General features: G+C 31.2%; 1 protein-coding gene across 19 annotated transcripts in view; it reads left to right on the top strand.

Moving 5' to 3' along the window:
- The first annotated feature begins 2,014 nt into the window (after nucleotides 1-2,014).
- Nucleotides 2,015-19,729, top strand: part of LOC134711713 (hemicentin-1-like) — an 81,888-nt gene continuing 64,173 nt past the window's right edge. For all 19 annotated transcript variants that reach the window (XM_063572519.1, XM_063572515.1, XM_063572510.1 and 16 more), the window contains exons 1-6: nucleotides 2,015-2,159; nucleotides 7,877-8,009; nucleotides 12,024-12,326; nucleotides 16,169-16,477; nucleotides 17,792-18,103; nucleotides 18,764-19,075. In XM_063572519.1, the coding sequence (XP_063428589.1) occupies nucleotides 7,934-8,009; nucleotides 12,024-12,326; nucleotides 16,169-16,477; nucleotides 17,792-18,103; nucleotides 18,764-19,075 (1,312 nt within the window). In that variant the 5' untranslated portion in view covers nucleotides 2,015-2,159; nucleotides 7,877-7,933. The remainder of the gene's footprint in view (nucleotides 2,160-7,876; nucleotides 8,010-12,023; nucleotides 12,327-16,168; nucleotides 16,478-17,791; nucleotides 18,104-18,763; nucleotides 19,076-19,729) is intronic.

Below are 19,729 nucleotides of genomic sequence, written 5' to 3'. Positions count from 1 at the left end.
TTGAATTTGTATAGCAGTGAAAAGTTTAATTTATTTTTATCTGAATGTCCTCGGAAAAAGATCGATACTAATATCACATACGCAACACGACGGGTACCATTTTGTCATATGTACTATTGTTTGTCTGTTTGTCTTTTTTCATTATTAGCCATGGCATTGTCAGCTTATTTTCGATTTATGAGTTTGACTGTCCCTTTGGTATCTTTCGCCCCCTTTTTAGAACAATTATTAACAAAATGCAAACAACACATGATTTGAAATAATTCACATACTAGTATGTATATATACTGTCGTATAGGTCCAATAGGCAGGTGTAATTTAATTGAAATATCTCAATATTGTACTTTTTTTGGACATACACAATTTCACTATAATAAACATATTTGTATTGTATTGTAATGTATTGTATTGAATAGATGTTCTATTTTCAATATTAGTTATCCGACCAATACAAGGTTAAATAAATATTAAGAGTCCATACTTACATTTATACTTATATGGTTGAACTGTTTCATTGAATTCATGTACTATTCGGCTATTAATTTCTGATGTCCAATGCGAGGAGATGAAATAAAAAAATGTTATTGGTTATATTCACAACTTGAAAGCATTAACATATTTTCTGAGCAGATATTTTAAAATACACAAAAATAAAAACTTAAACAAAAATGCAGTGCATGTGTTTTCAATAAACAAATTGAATATAAGGCGGAGGAAACCCTTCAAAAAACAAATTGCTATACCAGGTGCTTGGTATATAGACCTGAAGACCTTAAATTTAACGTCTGGAATGTTTTATTTGTTGGGTCTTCGATTATTATATTATACTTTTGGGAACATCAGATTAGAAGGTTTACGAAAATCTCTGTTGTAATATATATAATTGAATATGATTATAGCTTTAAGTGTGTGTATTAAATCTATAGCTATTTGACTTTTATAATATAGTATTAAGGATTATAACCCCAAAAAAACTAAAATTATATTTTTGTAGTAATTTAATTTGTTATATTACCTATTGTTTATAAATGCCTTTTTCTTTTGTTATGAAACACAAAAATTGTAGAACCGTTCAACTAAGGTATATATATGCCTTCAGTCAAGTTGAATATGAATAACACTTTCTGGAGCACATTCAAGTTTTGGGTCGGGCATATGGAGTATCAATAAATAGGTGAAAAATTGTCGCTTTAACTCGTCAACTGTTATAGACCGAAACTACAATAATAGAAGATACGAGTGTTTTAACATGATCTAAATTTCTAAACATGGCTAAAAAAAAGGGTCCGGTCGATATAGAGTTAGTCGAAAATTCGGGCTATTTTATGTTTGGAACTTATTATAGCTACATCTTTAACTTTGCCAAATACAGATTTAGTTATTTACTACTATTTTTATGTGTTTTTTTTTACTGACTAAGCATGATTTATATAGCCAATGTCTTGTAGCAAAGAAATTATTATTCAAGCAAGCACATTTAGCCTCATCCATCTCAGCTTTTATTGTAATTTTCAGTTTTTATTTTGTTGAATAGAGTTCATAGTCATGGTAAGTATTTTGTCATTTGTTTTCTTCTGATGGAACCTGAAGTATTTCTCTGTCGCTATCTACATGATAGTACCGACGTCAAATGTTCCGTTTCCAGTGAAATGTTAATCAACCATCCAAACCTTAAAAATAGTTGGTCTCTAAATCGTCAATCATTAGTGAGGTTATATAACATTGCATGGATACTTAAGCATTTTAAGAAGCTTCTTTCTTATCTCTTTTTGGTTCTGTTCAAACAGCTATTTTTTCTTTCAAAATATATTTTTAAAACGGAGATACCTTGAATTGAGAATAATTAAATACAGCTGGTATAATCACAAAATAAAGGACCTAATTACACTAAATAGAAGATCAGAACTAGTGTTACGTAAATCTTTCCGCAAGAACATTTAAAAACATTACGAAATAAATAATCCTTAGATTTAAAACGAAGTTGAAATACCTTATACCCACTACATTAAAGTTTCTTTTGAAAACTAGTATTGGATCTAGATCTATATATTGTCATTTGACACATTGTTTGGTGAAGGTATAGTGGGCGTGTATAGTCACTTTCAGGATCAGGTATTTAAATTCACAGTCATCGGGTGGTAGTCGGCTAGATCTAACCGGTAAGTTTTCTCTAAATTTATACAATCATTATTTTTAATAACGGAATTATATTTTTACATTTGTAATTAATCGTGAGCTATTGATTACCACTAGATAATTATTTCAGTTTTTGAAAATCTGAGATCTACGACTCCTCAAAATTGGCTTAATGCATTGCAAAATTCAATGAAACTCAATCTGTGAGACAGTACTGGAAATAAATGGGTCTTAAAACTGAAGATGCTATCTTACTCTGTTTCAATATTTTAGGCTAATGCATTTTTTTAGTTAGCTATATATTTTTTTGGTAAAAGCATTGCAAACAGTTAACACTACAAACTTCCACCATTGTCATTAATAGTATTGTATTATGTGTCTGTTAACATATATATATAAAAATGGGGAATGTATCGTTTGCTTTGTAAAAAAAATATATAGTAGCGTTTGATTCCATGAAACAGAGGTAGAAAGTAAGCATATAAAATAAGTTACTATTGTCTATTTACTTACATTTGCTAGTGGTATAAATGGAACTTGTTAGATAAGATAAAATGTAAACAGCTAATAAACAGACAGGGAAAGTACTATTTTAATTGGGTCTTTGCGCGAGCAAAACAAACGCTAGGAAAAAAACAATAATAACTTGATGTAACAACTTTGGACTGTCTTGTTTATGTAAAGTATAATTTGAAGTGTGCTGCATAATCGAGTGCATTTACAAGTAATCAGCCATTTTCTCCTACTTGATCAAATTTGTACTTTTGTAGTTTTTGATTATAGTAAAATTTGCATGTGTGAAGCAGATGGCTTTTTTTTTTAAAGATTTTTAATCGTATTCGAATATAATTTTGTTTGTAAGAAAGCAGCCTTTCAATTATCAAGTTCAATTTAACAGTGTATTATTTCAATGATTCTACAAATATTTGATATTGGAAATATTTGTTGAAAGGAAGGAAAACCGGTTTTTAGGATTTAATAGACATTTAAAATTTTGTTCTGGCTCAATGAATTTGCTCTATTTTAGTTTCACTGACCAGAATGCTGACAAATCAATTAAAGTTTATTTGAACTGTGTCATTTAATATGTATATTTAAATCTCATTACATCAGAAGAAAACACAGAAGAACCCCCAAATAACCGATTAAAATCCAATGAAGACTGATTATGTACACCCAAACTATGTTATATCATAAACAAGGTATACTCGCTTCTGAGATGCGTAATGGCTGGGTATCAGGTACTAACTGCATGAGATGGGAGTGTCTGTGAAGTATTGCCTTTATATAGGTGCATGTATTTCAACATTAAGTATTTAATACAATCTGAGCAGGAATTGTTGTAAAAAATATTATTAACTTTAATTGAATTCGTGCTGGCGGCCATTCTGATTAAACGGGAGTTAGATTTTTTCATTTTCTCCATTAATTGAAATCTACACTGATCATGAACGATGATGTGTTACTGCCTAGCACTTTTAATATTTTGAAAAATATCAGCAAATTGGAAATCTTTAACGCAAGTGTTTTTAAAGAGATGTAAGGCTGAATATCTATAAATACGCAGGTATATTGTGGACAAGCTGGTTGTTCCTGATTTTGTATCTTGTTGCTGAAATACTTTTAAAGCCTACGTCATACTAAGTGTTTTACCTCACGCAGTAAAAATAGCCATACATAAGTATGTTTGATCTTATGATCCAATATACATGTTGTATCTCGAAATCCATAGTCACACCAAACCCCGTATTCAGCATTTTGCTTCACGTTTCAAAAATAAAGCCATACATGATTTTTATCCAAAATATCTGAGAAATTCATAAACAAACATATAAAGGCAAGCTTGGTTACAAAACCCAACCAAGTAATAACATAATAGACTTGTCTAAAGGAATGCACGAAAAACAGATTGAATTATATAAAAAGAGGAATTTCTGTTATTGAATGCAATGCTAAACACTTTTTCTCTGAAGAAGGTTGGTTTTCTAACACCGCATTGTAATTATTTTTTTAACATGCTGGTTTTTTTTTTTATTATAAAGTGCTGAAATAAATAAATGAAAGATATAATAGTACTAAAGTATTTGTTAAATTATATCTTATTGAATAAGTCCACAATACAAATGAAATAGAAAGTTATCATTTTTGAATGAATATGAATGAAAGCAATCAAATATGTACCGTTTTTTTTTTGTTTTTTGTTTTTTTTTTATCAAAAGCGAATTTATTGTATTTATTACTTAGTATTACCCCCTACTATTTTTGTACTGACAAAGTTAAGAATACATGTCTTGATATGTCACTCAAAAATCATCTGCCTCATTGTCACGATAGGTCTTTAAAAATGACCAACGTTAAATGTTAGGATAATCAGAAGTACAAATGTTGAGATATCTTCTTATTTGAATTGTCTTTTTTTTTTAAATCATTAAAGCTGGCCATAATTGAAATTGAATAAGTTTGTGTAGATGACTTTTTTGTACTAGAAAAATTATTTTAAAATAATGGCCACCGTTCTAATTGTTCCAGTTTTTATTAAAAATGAAAAGAAGATCTTGCATATGTAAATACATGTTTAACGCTTTATAATTTTGATCACCACTTACAGACATAAAGAGACTGAAAATCGTATCTGTTTCATTTGGTTAAAATACGTATCAAACGCAGCACAATTTGTGACATAAAAATGTTTATTATTGCATTAAAAAAAAGGGTTTTATATATAGAAAAAAGTAAAATCACAAAAATACTGAACTCAGAGGAAAATCAATTTGGAAAGTCCATAATCACATGGCAAAATCAAAAAACAAAACGCATCAAAAACGAATGGACAAGAACTGTCATATTCCTGACTTGGTACAGGCATTTTCAAATGTAGAAAATGGTGGATTAAACCTGGTTCTATAGCGCTAACCCTCTCACTTTAATAACAGTCTCATCAAATTCCGTTACATTTACATGATGCGTTAAATAAACAGTCACAATCAATAAAATAGTCAAAATATGGGAACATCAGTCATCATCGTATAACAATTTAATAGGACACAACAACATCTACTATCTACGAACACATGGATTGATTTGAGTGTCTGACGTCAGACATGCAACTAGCTAATAAACTGTACATATGTAATCATGAGTCTGTATGTCCGTGGTTACTGTGTGTTGCTGTAAACCGATTTAGTTTTTCGTTTATTGTTTTGTTCATAGAAAAAAGAAGATGTGGTATGATTGCCAATGAGACAACTAACCACAAAAGACCAAAATGACATAGACATTAACAACTACAGGTCACCGTATAGCCTTCAACAATGAGCAAAGCCCATACCGCATAGTCCGCTTTTGAAGGCCCCGATAATACAGTGTAAAACAATTCAAACGAGAAATGTAACGGCCTTATTTATGTAAAAAAAAAATAACACATAAACAAACGGCAACCACTGAATTTACAGGCTCCTGACTTGGGACAGGCACATAAATATATAATGTGGCGGGGTTAAACATGTTAGTGGGATCGCCCCCCCCCCCTAACCTAGGACAGTGGTATAACAGTACAACATAAGAACGAACTATAAAAATCATTGCACTGAAATATACATACTTCTCTCTCTCGAATTATTAAAGCATTTGTCATTTCGGTGCGTTTTCAAGCACAGCTAACTAAGGTTTTGGTCAAGGCTGAAGGCCTTATATTGACCTTGAAATGTTTACTTCTTCTTTATTTGGTCTCTGGCGAAGAGTTTTCTGATTCAGTGGCAATCATACCACTTCGTCTCATATATATGATTTCAATCAAGTTTTTTTTTATTGATTAGACCGTTTATTTCACCTTTGAATGGTTTGACACTATAACTTTTTGTGGCCCTTTGCATCTTACTGTTCGGTGTGAGCCAGGGCTCCGTGTTAAATACCGTACCTTGATTTATAATGGTTTGCTTTTACAAATTGTGACTTGGATGGAGAGTTGACTCATTGGCACTTACAGTCATACCACATCTTCCTATACCTACACGTGTATCATGTATATACAAATATGGTAGCTAAACATAAATGAGACAGCACCAAAACGACACAAGCAAATAATGACTGGCTACATTCTGTTTATGTTATGGACGTATTTACAATTTCAAATTCAGAAGGAAATAACTTCCTACAAAAGTAAACTAAGCTTAACTGTGAATTCAGAAGTTGATAGTTTGCTTTCAATTGGTCCACTGTCTGGGTGAAAAAGTAGCGAGTTTGAATAGTTGTGTCACAATTTGGTGTAAAATGTGTTGTAGTATCAAGATTAATATTTCCTTTATTCAAACAAATCAATTATAACAGATTGTAATACGGGTTTACTACAAATAATGATTGATATATTTCATCAAACAACAGTAAAAGATGGAAGAATCTAAATACGATAATCAATAGCGAATACTTGCAGAATTATTAGCTTCACCGTACTTAATAATTATATACAATGTATTTATTTACCATGTTTTAATCTTTTTTTTATTTCGTGAAACTATGTTAATTCACCAAAATCATTGGAGTTTAAACGTCTAGTTTTCATTGTTTAATATTATAGTTATCAATTACTTGTCTTAAATGTCACAGACTTTCATTGATACTCTATTTACTACTATATATTGATTGTGTCCAGTGCTACTTAAATAAAGTGCTTGCTTTCATATTAGATCTAGTCCCAGGGTCAAACTATGGCTTTCAACCATATATTATGTATGGAGGCGTATGTATATATATACAACTCGTCTAAACATCAACCCAACAATGTTAGATCTGTAAATTTGTTTTCTTATACACTTATGATCACTTATTGCCACACACTTATTGTTCCTCACTGTACTCTCTATGTTACGTCTTAAGTTAAATATCGGCAAACCATGTGACCTTAACGATTGAGAAAAAGATGTGTAATCAATATATTTTCTTCGAATGGCAAAAAATCTATTAGAACTGATTATATATCACATAATTATGTATTATTTTGTTCGCTCTTCTTAAAAAAAACCCAGGTTGACAGTCATCTTAACAAACTTCAATCATTATAAGTCACAATTTCCTAATGTATAAACCTTTGCGGTATTTTCAGTATTTGTATTGTCGTAAGTACTTATACCTTCCATTTTAACTTAATACGCTCGACATGTTTGCGGACATTTAACGCCCCTTAGAACTGGTTCTTGAAGTAACGGTGGGCGTTGTTGAATAGAGTAAGACAGATTTCTGTTTGGGTAAACGGAGTCGGATTTCTATATAATTAATTTTACAGCGGTGAATAACAAAGTTATATTCATTGGTTTTCTTCTGACACCAAAATGTATGAATCAATTATAATCATTCAATAGAGAAGCCAAAAATTAGGACGTTTGTATCTTATAAAAGCTTATTCATACATAAAAAAAAATCTTGTGTTTAATTGATTCGTCCAACTTTTTCCGGCACCCACATGCACGAATTTTTTTTAGTTACATATCTATAAGTAAAACAAATTGGGACGTTTGTTTTTATAAAAGTGTTCATTATGCACAAAACAAAATCGTCTTTAACTGAATTAAAGTTTATGTCCATTTTAATATTCCAAGACAATTTTAGGTTAGTCCTTTGTATCATAAAATACGTATTTGTATTTTATATATATATATTACTACTTTTTGTGAATGTAAATTCTATGTTTCTATGCAAATCAATGTTCTTTTTTCTTAAACTATAAGTCCCTTTCTCTACCTTTTAGGTTAAAGTGCTGCGAAAGAAAGAGGTCAGAAATTGTCATTTTCGATAGTCTGACAAAATGGTGTGCACTACAAAGATGGTGCTGCCACTGGTAGTGTTGATAGGGATTTTCTTACAACCATCATATGCCCAAGGTAAGTCGTACCAACAAATACCAGATTTAATGTGTTTGTATGTATAACTCACAGTAAATCGTATAATCAATAAAATTATCAGGGAGTATGTATATTCAATGGTAACTTTAGAGCTTATGCAAGGCAAGGAGGTCATATAACCTCAACGAGTCCTTGTGTAATACAGTATAGCTTAAATTTTAAGGAATTATGTATATCATTAGAAAAAAATGTCAGGGATTATGCATAATAACTACAATGAGACGATGAATCAGTTTAATAATTTTTCTATAAAATCATATAAAATATCTTTGCAAACAATGATATTAAAATTTTAAAGCACATAATTCTATTACAAATTATTTATTTAAAAAAAAAATCAAGGACGATTTTCGTTGTATGTCATAACAATTCTGATCCATCGTGACTCGCTTATTTGTTGAAGCATAATGAAATCACAGAATAGTCACAATTGTTTGAAATGTTTTAAATATTTTTCCTAGAAAATTACGTGGTAGAAGTATTGTTTAAAAATGTATGCACATATTCTATAGAAATTTAAAGATTTTAAAGTTTAATGGGTTATTTTTAATAATAGAAGTTGAAACTAACACTACATCCTTTCTATATGGTGTTGATAGTTTGGGTTACCATTCGTTTCTTTGTGTGTCATGGTGGCATCCGTCCAGTAGATGTAGACTTGCCAAACCCTAAACTTTGAGTCAGACCGCATGTAAAGTCACCGGGTGCATGTTGTAAAATAAATAATAGTGCAACTGTTCCGAAGTAAATAAAATTGGGAATAGAAAAGGGGAGTTGTCAACGAAACAACAACCCGAACAAAGAGCACACAACAGCCGAAGGCCACAAATAAGGCTTCACTGAACGCGGCGAGAAAATCCCGCACTCGGAGGTTGGCCTCAGCTGGCCTCTAAATAAAATTATATACTAGGTCAGTGAAAATGAAGCATATAAAATTTTTAAATGATCTAAAATAAAAAAAAAAACAACATACAAGACTATTGGGACAGGCGTAAAAATGTGGCGGGGTTAGTAAGTAAATTTTATTTAGAGTCGTCAAATATATATATGTACATAACAACATACAAAACATGAGCTCTGGTTAGCTCTTTAACTGACTATCACATAAAAAATCATACAGCATACGGTGCAAATACTTACAAATAAATATTAAAACGGCAAACATGCAAATATAATGAAATCAAATCTATTTGATTTGCGAGCCTATGGAGTCAAAGTTCATGTGGCAAGCGCCTCTTTAAAACATTTCAAACCTTTAGCCAATGAATAAATGCTGTCGAACAGACTTGCACGTTCTGTTTATATCACTATTGGTGTGATAGCCTACTCTCTAAACGTCCTCAGTAAACGTCAGTTCAACGCGGTTCAACATTCACGATAGTAAAAAAAAAATCCGATAAAAAAAGTTGAATGTAAATGATATAAACCTGCGGCGTGTTATATAGGACTAAGCTTGAAAGGAGCTGAGACCATGAAAGATATTATTAAACTAGCGGCAACGTTAATAGGAGAATCATAGGATTCAATGACGCGGAATATTGACTGCTGAACCGTCTTTGAGTTTGCTTATTAGAAAATAGATTTCCGGTTGGTGAAAAAGTGTTGTAAATAAAACGGTATTTAACTGTATAAATACGATGCACAGAGCTGTGTTTTGTCGCAGCAAGCAAAGGTCAACCAGGACCACTGTGATAGATGAGAGCCGTTGTGTAGTGGTTAGTGCATCGGACTACTAACACAAAGGTTCCTGGTTCGATTCCCGTTTGGGATGAAAATTTCAGGAATTCGATTTTCGGCTCTCCTTTGACACCATTTGCGAGTATGGTCTTAAGGAAACGAGGATGGTCCGTCGGAAGGGGACGATAAATGGCTGACCCGTGTTAAGAGAGAGTAATATCTCTTGCACGTTATAGACACCCTTGTAGATTTCGAAATAGAGTAGGCTAATGCCACTACAAGGCAGCACTCGCACCCGCAAAGTGGAAAGGGATTAATATAAGTTGCAAAACTTGTTTCCCAATCCACTATAAATAAATATGTTTAAACTAATAGATGGCACAAAATGTACAGTGCATGTATATTATCTGCATGCTATGCAACAGTCAGGGGGACAACAACAATTGCATGAATACACTAGTCCAAGATTACTCTGATGTCCAAGGACTGTTTTTCAGACAAGCTGGGGCCGTGGGACTTCGCGATCGGCCACAGCTTGTCTGGCAAAACAGCCATTGGAGTCAGAGTAATCTCGGACTAGAATACACCTTATCACTATAATCCCAGCTGGCCACTTGAACTTTTGACGCATACAACAATTTTTTTCCATTGTGGCGTCAGATATTTTGTTTTGTGACGTCAAAAATTTACGGGAACCTTTGTGATATCCAGTAATGGCGGACAAATAGCGATAAGGTGTATTGGCTTGCTAACTACCATAGCCAGAAATTAGTAGACTAGTTCTTTTGCTGATTAATATTCATATGTAATGGTTGTCACTTTGTTTACTTGTTTATTCTATCTATTTGGGGAAATTGGTTAACTTTAGAATTACTTATAGTTCCGTAACTCTTTCTTCCGATAGCAGCCATGAAATTATCCTTGTCGGGACTTCCTGTTCTGGCCTGTGCCCAGCTGGGCTCGTTGTCCCTAGGAACTATAAGTATGACGTCACTCACCAGGTTCTGGGCAGTCTACACTAAGGATTTAAAATGAGCAGACGCTCATACTTTGGCTTGCGAATAAGGAACCTTTATTTATACAAGTAGACTAGCCACCACCGTATATGTTTTCATTTAATCATATGTTCAACCATAATTTTTGTCTTCTAATAAACATCTTGTTTATATTTACGTTGTTTTACGTACTTTGTCCGATATCCCAGAACTTGGGTAGACAACGGGAAAACGAAGCCAGTGGAAATTCCGCTCAAGTTACACATAATATGTAAATGAGAAATATACCATGTGATAATAGTTTGAACTGCACTGGCTTGATATCATTCAAATCTTTGTAACATGGATATTATAAGTTGCTTGCACAGGGTCCTTCGTTTATAATCACTCTGATATTCCCGTAAATTGTCAGGCCGTCAAAATCAAAACAATGAAAGCGAATTTAGTGAATTTTTCGTGTGTTGTGAGTTTATTCTTCTTGAATAGGGGCATTTTAACTTTATACGGGAACCTAGAGTTTAACAACTACACATACAAGAGTGGCCTTATGGGGGGTCTTATCATGATTCATGAGTTGAATTTTTTGTCAATCACATTTTACAGAAAATAAATTTCCATGATCACAGATCACGAAAATATAAAAAAATGAAATCTGTAGAAAATGGATCATGATTGAGAAAATGCGTAGATCATAAAGAACGAAAATAACCCATCAGGCCCCTTATACAAGGTTTGGACTTGCTTATTCTATGTTCTTGCGAGTTTCATTCTGGCAACCTGTATTTATACAATTTAATTGAATTTTTAATGACCTTGTTAGCCAATTTTCAACACGAAGATTGCTAATTTGACGTTTCAGTCATTTTAGCATGTATTTATACTGCAATGTTTAAAGCCTCTTGCTTTCATTTTAAAAATAACTACGGAACCTTAATTTTTGCAACGACAGTCATTATGTTTCATTTAAATGATGTATACTGTTGCGTACAATTATTTTCTGTCCCCACAACCTGTCTTTCACTTAAATTAAAAATTAAAAAATTCCCTTTCATTTTGAAATAGCTTCCATGACCGGTAACCAATTTCTTTAGTATAATATAATATTCAAATAAGCAAAGTGGATTTGATTTCTAGATATATGCAGTATCACGATAATCGACTATTATACAAAATGTATCTGGTTCATTCGCTCCCAAAACACATACTTGCCCAGCCCCCCTCTTTTTGTGGTAAAATTTTTTTTATTTTGGAAGAGTCATTTAATGAAACATTAAATTATTTAGGAAAGCTTTTTCATTTAATTTCTTGTTTTTTGTTGTAGTTCCAGCAGTCTCTCTTACACAGACATCTTACTCTGTAAATGCTGGAGGACAAATAACATTAGGTTGTTCAGTAACGTTATCATCTGCACTTAACCAAGTATTTTGGCAGCGAAATGTCAATGGATTTGTCTCCACCATTACTTCCAATACAAATACAAACAAATACAGTGGTTCTTCTACATCTGTACCATCACTTACCATATTGAATACAGACAATAGTGACCAGGGCACGTACCAATGTTTCGCAAGTAATGCCTTTGGAACTGGACAAAGTTCTACTATTGCAGCCTTGACTGTAAGCAGTAAGTATGATTTTGTTTACATTAAACTTTTTTTAGTAACCATTTTCTTGTTTACCAGATTCTACTGAGTGCCACCTTTACCCACCAATGAATCAATAGTTATTATATTATAGACACAATTAACGAAAGGATATTTTATAAATTGTGTATCAATGCATGGCACAAAATCACTACATACACATGAAAACAAGCAAAGGAACAGTGATCTTTATTGCTGTTTTCATCTTAAAGTCACAGTAGCTCCTTTAAGGGAACATTATATATAATTAAGGTAACATTCTCACTTCACTGAAATTTCAAGCATTCCTTGAATTTGAAATATTAAGGTTTCTTCAACTGGACTGAATACAATTACAATGTTCATGTAAAATATTTGCCTGTAAGCAAATGAAAGTCAATTAAACTGTACTTATCCCAGTTTGAATGTTAAGTGGATCAGTACAAATGGACAATTATAAAGAATTACAAAATGTAGTTGTAGGCAATTAAATATACATTGTATCTTTGTTTTTTTTATTTTTTTGTCTTCTCATTGTTATTTTATCTCTTCTTCTCTTGAGTACCAGCTTTTTTGCATATTTTATAAAAAGTCGTACATTTTTCATGTATTTTTTGGAATGGAAGGGCGTGTTTATCACATAAGCAATATCATGGCTTTGGACACATTATTAAACCATCTTGTTAACTGAGATACCATCAGCTTTAAAGGAAATACATAAAGTGTTGTAATCTGTGATAGAATCAGAATTCATTATATTTTTAGATGTTAAAATGAACATCTACCTGTATTACTGATCAAAAGTTCAAAAGTGAAGCTTTGGTTAATTACTTTATTCAGAAATCCTAGCTTTTCATCCCATTAATGCCATTAAAATGTTGGGGATTTTTTTTGTATGCATGACCTGTCTGCAAATTTGAAGGTTTAAATTTTTCTAGTTTGTGTGTCCTCAGAGTAAAGGCATAGTTATATGAAAGAGAAATCATTAAAATTTTCGTAAATAAAAAACTCTAGCCTTTGAATGCTAATTATATCTAGGACATAAAATTACCAGGCTTAGGGAAAATTGAATATAAAGTACTACAAAAGTAGTTAATGCATATTTGTCATTTTCTTTTCTATTGGATATTGAATTTCTCATCCAGTTTGACAGAAATTACAAAAGTTTTTTTCCCTCCTTGTGAAAGTATCTGTTTCAATGATTAATATTACAATATAAGTAATATTAACCATGGCACCTCTCAAGAAAGCTCATGTACTGTGCAATTGTTTATGGTTATCTTGGGGAAATATTTGCAAGAAGTTGAGACTTTCAGATAATTGTGATCCATTAATTATAAAAATTAGTTTGTAATCAGATGAACAGTTTTTTATTACTTGATATATTTAGATGCAGGAGGTCACAAATTAAAAAAACTAGAAAATAAACCAAATTAAATCTATGCCTGGATACCTATGAAAAAGGAATGTATGTGATAATTTTAAGGTCTGTTAAATAATAACTCATTTTTATCTAGATGTTAATCTAGAACGTCACAGTCTGTTCTTTTGAAGAGAAATTTGGCCTTGTAAAGAAAGCAAATAAGAGGTCCATTGGAGCAAACCTATTATGATATAATTTTTTTTTTATTATTAAACTTGAATACATGCTGTTTGGTTTGTAGAAACTTCTATTGTTGAATAAATCAGGACAATTTCTTTATAGTTCAGTGAATAAGGAAAAAATTGTGCTTACCTGTCATTCATATTAACTATGTTCATTTAACAACTGGCCTGAAGCAAAATGAACTCCCTTTTACATCTCATTTATGGATGTAATGATTGTTTATTACAGCTGATTATCACAGTTAAATATACAATATCTAAAACAAAATAATATTATGTTTAATTTATATACTGTAATTTTTAAAAAAGCTGCAAGCATCTTTATTTTGACATTTCTAATGAGTTTTAAGTTCACCGTGACAAGCTTAAGCTATTGTAAGCATGTCATCTATTATTGTATAACCTGCACACGCTTTTTAAAGATGTGTCTGATGACCCGCCAACATGTCTGAAAATAGAACACAGGGGAATAATTATGTGTTTTTCAAGATTGAATATTACTATAGAGAAAATCTGACACAGCAGAAATTTTTAAAATGTAAGATCTACCAACACTCCTTTTACACCAAAACTGTTGTATATCTTCTAATAGGAGTTTAAATTGCCCATTTATTTTTTTCCCCCAATAAGTATAAATCTTGAAAACTATAATATTAGTACTAGAACATATTTTTACCTTCTCTAGGATTGAGTGAGTGCACAATATTTAATAACGCACACATTTTCAATCTTTAATAGATGGTACTGAGGTATACTATTGGCAGCATTGCCAATCTATGGGAACCTAAATCTAAAACAATAGGTTTATAATTCCTTCATCATGGGTAGGGGATTTTCTTGGAAAAGACATTGTTTTCATTGTTATGTTCAGAGTAAAGGTAATTTTAGTATTTCCATTTACCAGTAGATTTAAATCTTGGAAAATCCACAAAATGTTGTGGTGTTATAGAATATTCAAATTAAAAGAAATTCGTTCATGCATTGAAAGACATTTTATTACCAAATATTTTAGATTTAAAGGAAAAATGAAATAAAATAAAAGATGATAATAGCTAGCCTACCTGAGGCTTAAAAAATCTTTATATTGAACAATAAATTTCCCCAGCTCTTTAAATTTTTTGGTGAAATATTTTTTATGAAGTATTTTGAAGTCTGGCTTTGTTAAAAGACTTAGATATAAATGGTACAGAATTTATTATTGACATTTATTGGAATAAAGATTGGTACAAACTAGTACATTACTAATGTAAACAAAATATTTTTCAAGGACATATGGAGATGTCAAATACCTTAGAATTACTTTATGCATTATGAAATTTAACACTAGTTACTCTATGTTATTATGAAATATATTTTTTGTTAGATGAAATGAAAAAAGTGCAAGATATCTTCTATTCAAATGTTATTATTTAAAAAGACCATCAACATTTTGAGGCAGAATAGGTCATGTGACCTGTTTATTACAAAATATCCTCAACCAGAAATAAGAACTTATATTATATATATTCATCTAATACTTAGAAAATTTTGATAAAACATTTTTTAATTAAGGAACATTTTGGAAAAAGTAAATGTTACTCTGATTTATTTCTGATCTGATTTTTTTTTGAGAAAGAAGTTTTATTATTTTATTTTAGACATTATATTTTAAAAAGGACATTATGATAAAAAAAAACATAGAATAAACTGTCTATCCTGTGACTATGGTTAAAGTTAAAGTATAAACTATTTTTATACATAAGTAACTTTGTATAGTACATACATACATATATATTTGTAACTACATAATGAAATGTTTGATTATTTGAACATCTTTGCTGGTCACAACACCTTTATCTTTGACAATTAAGCACACACAATTAGTAATAGGAAACACAATACAAAAACAGGATAGAACAAAACATTGAAAGTCAATTAACAATCCTTTAATTCACAGAAAGAAAATAACAGGAGTTTTGTTCTTAAAAACCAATATAGTTCATAATCTATTTTAGTATGGCCCAAACTTCTTTGGAAAATGAAATATAGACCATTTACCAAAGAATGATTTTACATATATTCTTGCATGGCTCAATAAAGATTTGTATGGTTATCAAGATGTATTGATTGTTTTGATTTTCTTATAAAGATGATAATTAAAACTAGTTACTTTTATTTGATTATGCAGTTTCAAACTTCAAGTTTTTTTTAAATTCACTAATATCCTTTTTAAAGTTTTAATCTTGTTATTAATTTCTAGCTCCAGGCACCCCAACTGTGGCAATCCAACAGACATCCTACTCTGTAAACAATGGAGGATCAATTACATTATCTTGTACTGTATCATCCGCTACAAGTGTTACCTGGCAGAGAACAGTTGGAACTTCTGTCACTACAATTACATCCACTACTAACACCAACAAATACAGCGGCAGTACTCCATCTACTCCATCACTCACCATATTCAATGCAGATTCAAGTGATGCTGGAACATATAGATGTTTGGCTTCAAATAATGTGGGGACTGCACAAAGCTCTTCAGCAACAACTCTAACTGTTATTACAAATAGTATGTATTAAAACTGAGATTGAAATAAAAAAAATCCTGCAACATTGGTGGTCATGGAAAGTAAATAATATTCACCATTAGCTATGAAGTTGCTTTGTCATATTTTTTTAGTATCATACCCTATTACCAGCTATTGGTATTGTAGATGCAAATGGTAACATATATGCAAAACTTATAAATTTCAACATTTTTTTTCAATTGGATGAAAACCGTAGTTGTTAGAAGCAGATATTGATTTAGATTTGTAAACTTCTAACAAAATTGTAAAAGGCAAAGTTTTTAAAATGATAAAACAGTAAAATGATGCCTTTGAGATGTTTTAGGTCATTGGTGAGTTTTCATAGATCCAGATAAGAGATACACATGTACAATAATTATTGTTTAGTTTCATCAATGGTTGAGTAATCTTTTTGCATACTTTACAGTCCTATCTAACTTTAATCTTTTCATTGAAGACGCATTATTATTTTTGAAGGCATCATTGTTTCTTTGGTATATAATTGACAAAAAAATAACTTCTTTTTTTATTATTAAAGTGCAGATATTGATAAATGCTAGTTATATAGTACTAATGTATTTGTTAATTGTATATTATTGAATCAGTACACAGTACATATGAAATAGAGAGTAATTATGAATGAATATAAATATAAGCAATTAAATAATACTGGGTATAAAAAGTGAAATTGTTGCATGAACTACTGCTTTTAGTTTTGCCCTAATACTACATTTGTATGACAGATTATTTGCCTCTTCCCCTCATTTATGATCTATTGACATTGAATAGTGTGCTTGGACTTAATTTCCAAGTTTGTGATCTAGTCAGTTTAAGATAAACCACAAATGGTAAGACAATGATATTTGTTATGCATTTGTATAATCAATTGCGGGTATCATTTTCATGAATATTATATGCCCCCTCTCCATTATCATTGTTCATTGATTTTGTAAAGTATGGATAGTTAAATTGTTTGTTTATGTTAGTTTTAAGGTAATCACTCATAATAAGTCAATAGTAATGGTATTTGGAAAGCAAGTGTGTTGGCATTAGCATTGCTCTTTTCTCATAAAGAGTGTTTCCTCTACACCCTTAGTCATGGTTTATTGACCTTGAAGTTATAGCATCATTTGCATGTTAAAGTATTGCCATGTTATTTCAGTTCAATTTCTCATTTGACCCTTGGATGCAAAAAAAAATAAAATTTTAAACAGAATAAGGGGTCAATTTTGCAGTAAAATGATTTAAGTAATTACAGTTCAGTTGAATTTTCTAAAAATCAAAAAAAATGCAATATTTTGTTTGATTTGTTACAGCTGTCCCATCAGTGACCATCACACAGACATTCTACTCAGTCAATTCAGGAAGTACTGTGACCTTGGCATGTACTGTATCGTCTACTACCACTGTGACAGGTGTTTCCTGGCAGAGAACAGTAAATGGTGTTATTTCTACAATCACATCCAACACCAACACCAACAAATACAGCGGCAGTACTTCATCTGTTCCTTCCCTCACCATATTCAATACAGATTCAAGTGATGCTGGAACATATAGATGTTTTGCTTCAAACAGTGCTGGAACAGGACAGAGTGGTCAGACAGCAAGTCTGACTGTTACCCCAAATAGTAAGTAACTTTGTTATTTAATCTGTACTATTTTATGCCACAAAATATCATATAGCACTTTATTAATATAAATTCCAAAAAGATTATGTTAACTCATTGCGATTTTTGAAGACAAAAATTCTGAATTTAAGGAAAAAATGTGCATACAGATATATGGATAAAATATCAAAGTATATGTACTTATTATTACGATCATTGCCCAGTCAAATTATTCACATTAATAAAAACCTGGCGAAGTTTCTGAATTGATAGTATCCAAATTTAGTTCTAAAAATGGCTGAAATGTCTCATTTTATCTTTCTCTACACAACAGCATTATATTCAGGGATGTTTTGAAGTAAATAGATTAAATTAGTTTCAGATCAGTAGAATTTAAAACAATATTTTCAAATAGCTTGACGGAAGGTCTATTTCCAGCTATTGTTGTGTGTCATTGTAATTGCTTTTTGCACATTTTCATTTTTCTCTTTAATTCTGTTTGGCAGTCTAAAAACATTTCGTTGGATAATTGTAGGAATGAAAGAATTTTTAAGCATGTAATGTGTCAGATAAATACAAATTCTTCCAGAAGGCATAAGTTGAATGTCCAAACTTCATAAAAACTTTATTTCACACAGAGTCCAAAATTCCTATGGAAATGTTTTGTTTGATTTGTTACAGCTGTCCCATCAGTGACCATCACACAGACATTCTACTCAGTCAATTCAGGAAGTACTGTGACCTTGGCATGTACTGTTTCGTCCACTACCACTGTAACAGGTGTAACCTGGCAGAGAACAGTAAATGGTTTTATCACTTCAATTACATCCACTACCAACACCAACAAATACAGCGGCAGTACTTCATCTGTTCCTTCCCTCACCATATTCAATACAGATTCAAGTGATGCTGGAACATATAGATGTTTGGCTTCAAACAGTGCTGGAACAGGACAGAGTGATCAGACAGCAAGTCTGACTGTTACCACAAATAGTAAGTAACTTTGTTATTTAATCTGTACTATTTTATGTCACAAAATATCATATAGCACTTTATTAATATAAATTCCAAAAAGATTATGTTAACTCATTGCCATTTTTGAAGACAAAAATTCTGAACTTAAGGAAAAAATGTGCATACAGATATATGGATAAAATATCAAAGTATATGTTCTTATTATTACGATCATTGCCCAGTCAAATTATTCACATTAATAAAAACCTGGCGAAGTGTCTGAATTGATAGTATCCAAATTTAGTTCTAAAAATGGCTGAAGTGTCTCATTTTATCCTCCTCTACACAAAAGCATTATATTCAGGGATGTTTTGAAGTAAATAGATTAAATAAGTTTCAGATCAGTAGAATTTAAAACAATATTTTAAAATAGCTTGACGGAAGGTCTATTTCCAGCTATTGTTGTGTGTCATTGTAATTGCTTTTTGCAAATTTTCATTTTTCTCTTTAATTCTGTTTGGCAGTCTAAAAACATTTCGTTGGCTAATTGTAGGAATGAAAGAAATTTTAAGCATGTATTGTGTCAGATAAAAGCAAATTCTTCCAGAAGGCATAAGTTGAATGTCCAAACTCCATAAAAACTTTATTTCACACAGAGTCCAAAATTCCTATGGAAATGTTTTGTTTGATTTG

This window comes from Mytilus trossulus, chromosome 3 (assembly GCF_036588685.1).
Source record: "Mytilus trossulus isolate FHL-02 chromosome 3, PNRI_Mtr1.1.1.hap1, whole genome shotgun sequence".
In the NCBI taxonomy this organism is placed as follows: domain Eukaryota; kingdom Metazoa; phylum Mollusca; class Bivalvia; order Mytilida; family Mytilidae; genus Mytilus; species Mytilus trossulus.
The sequence above is the reverse complement of the archived record's forward strand: the minus strand, read 5'-3'. Positions and strand labels throughout refer to the sequence as shown.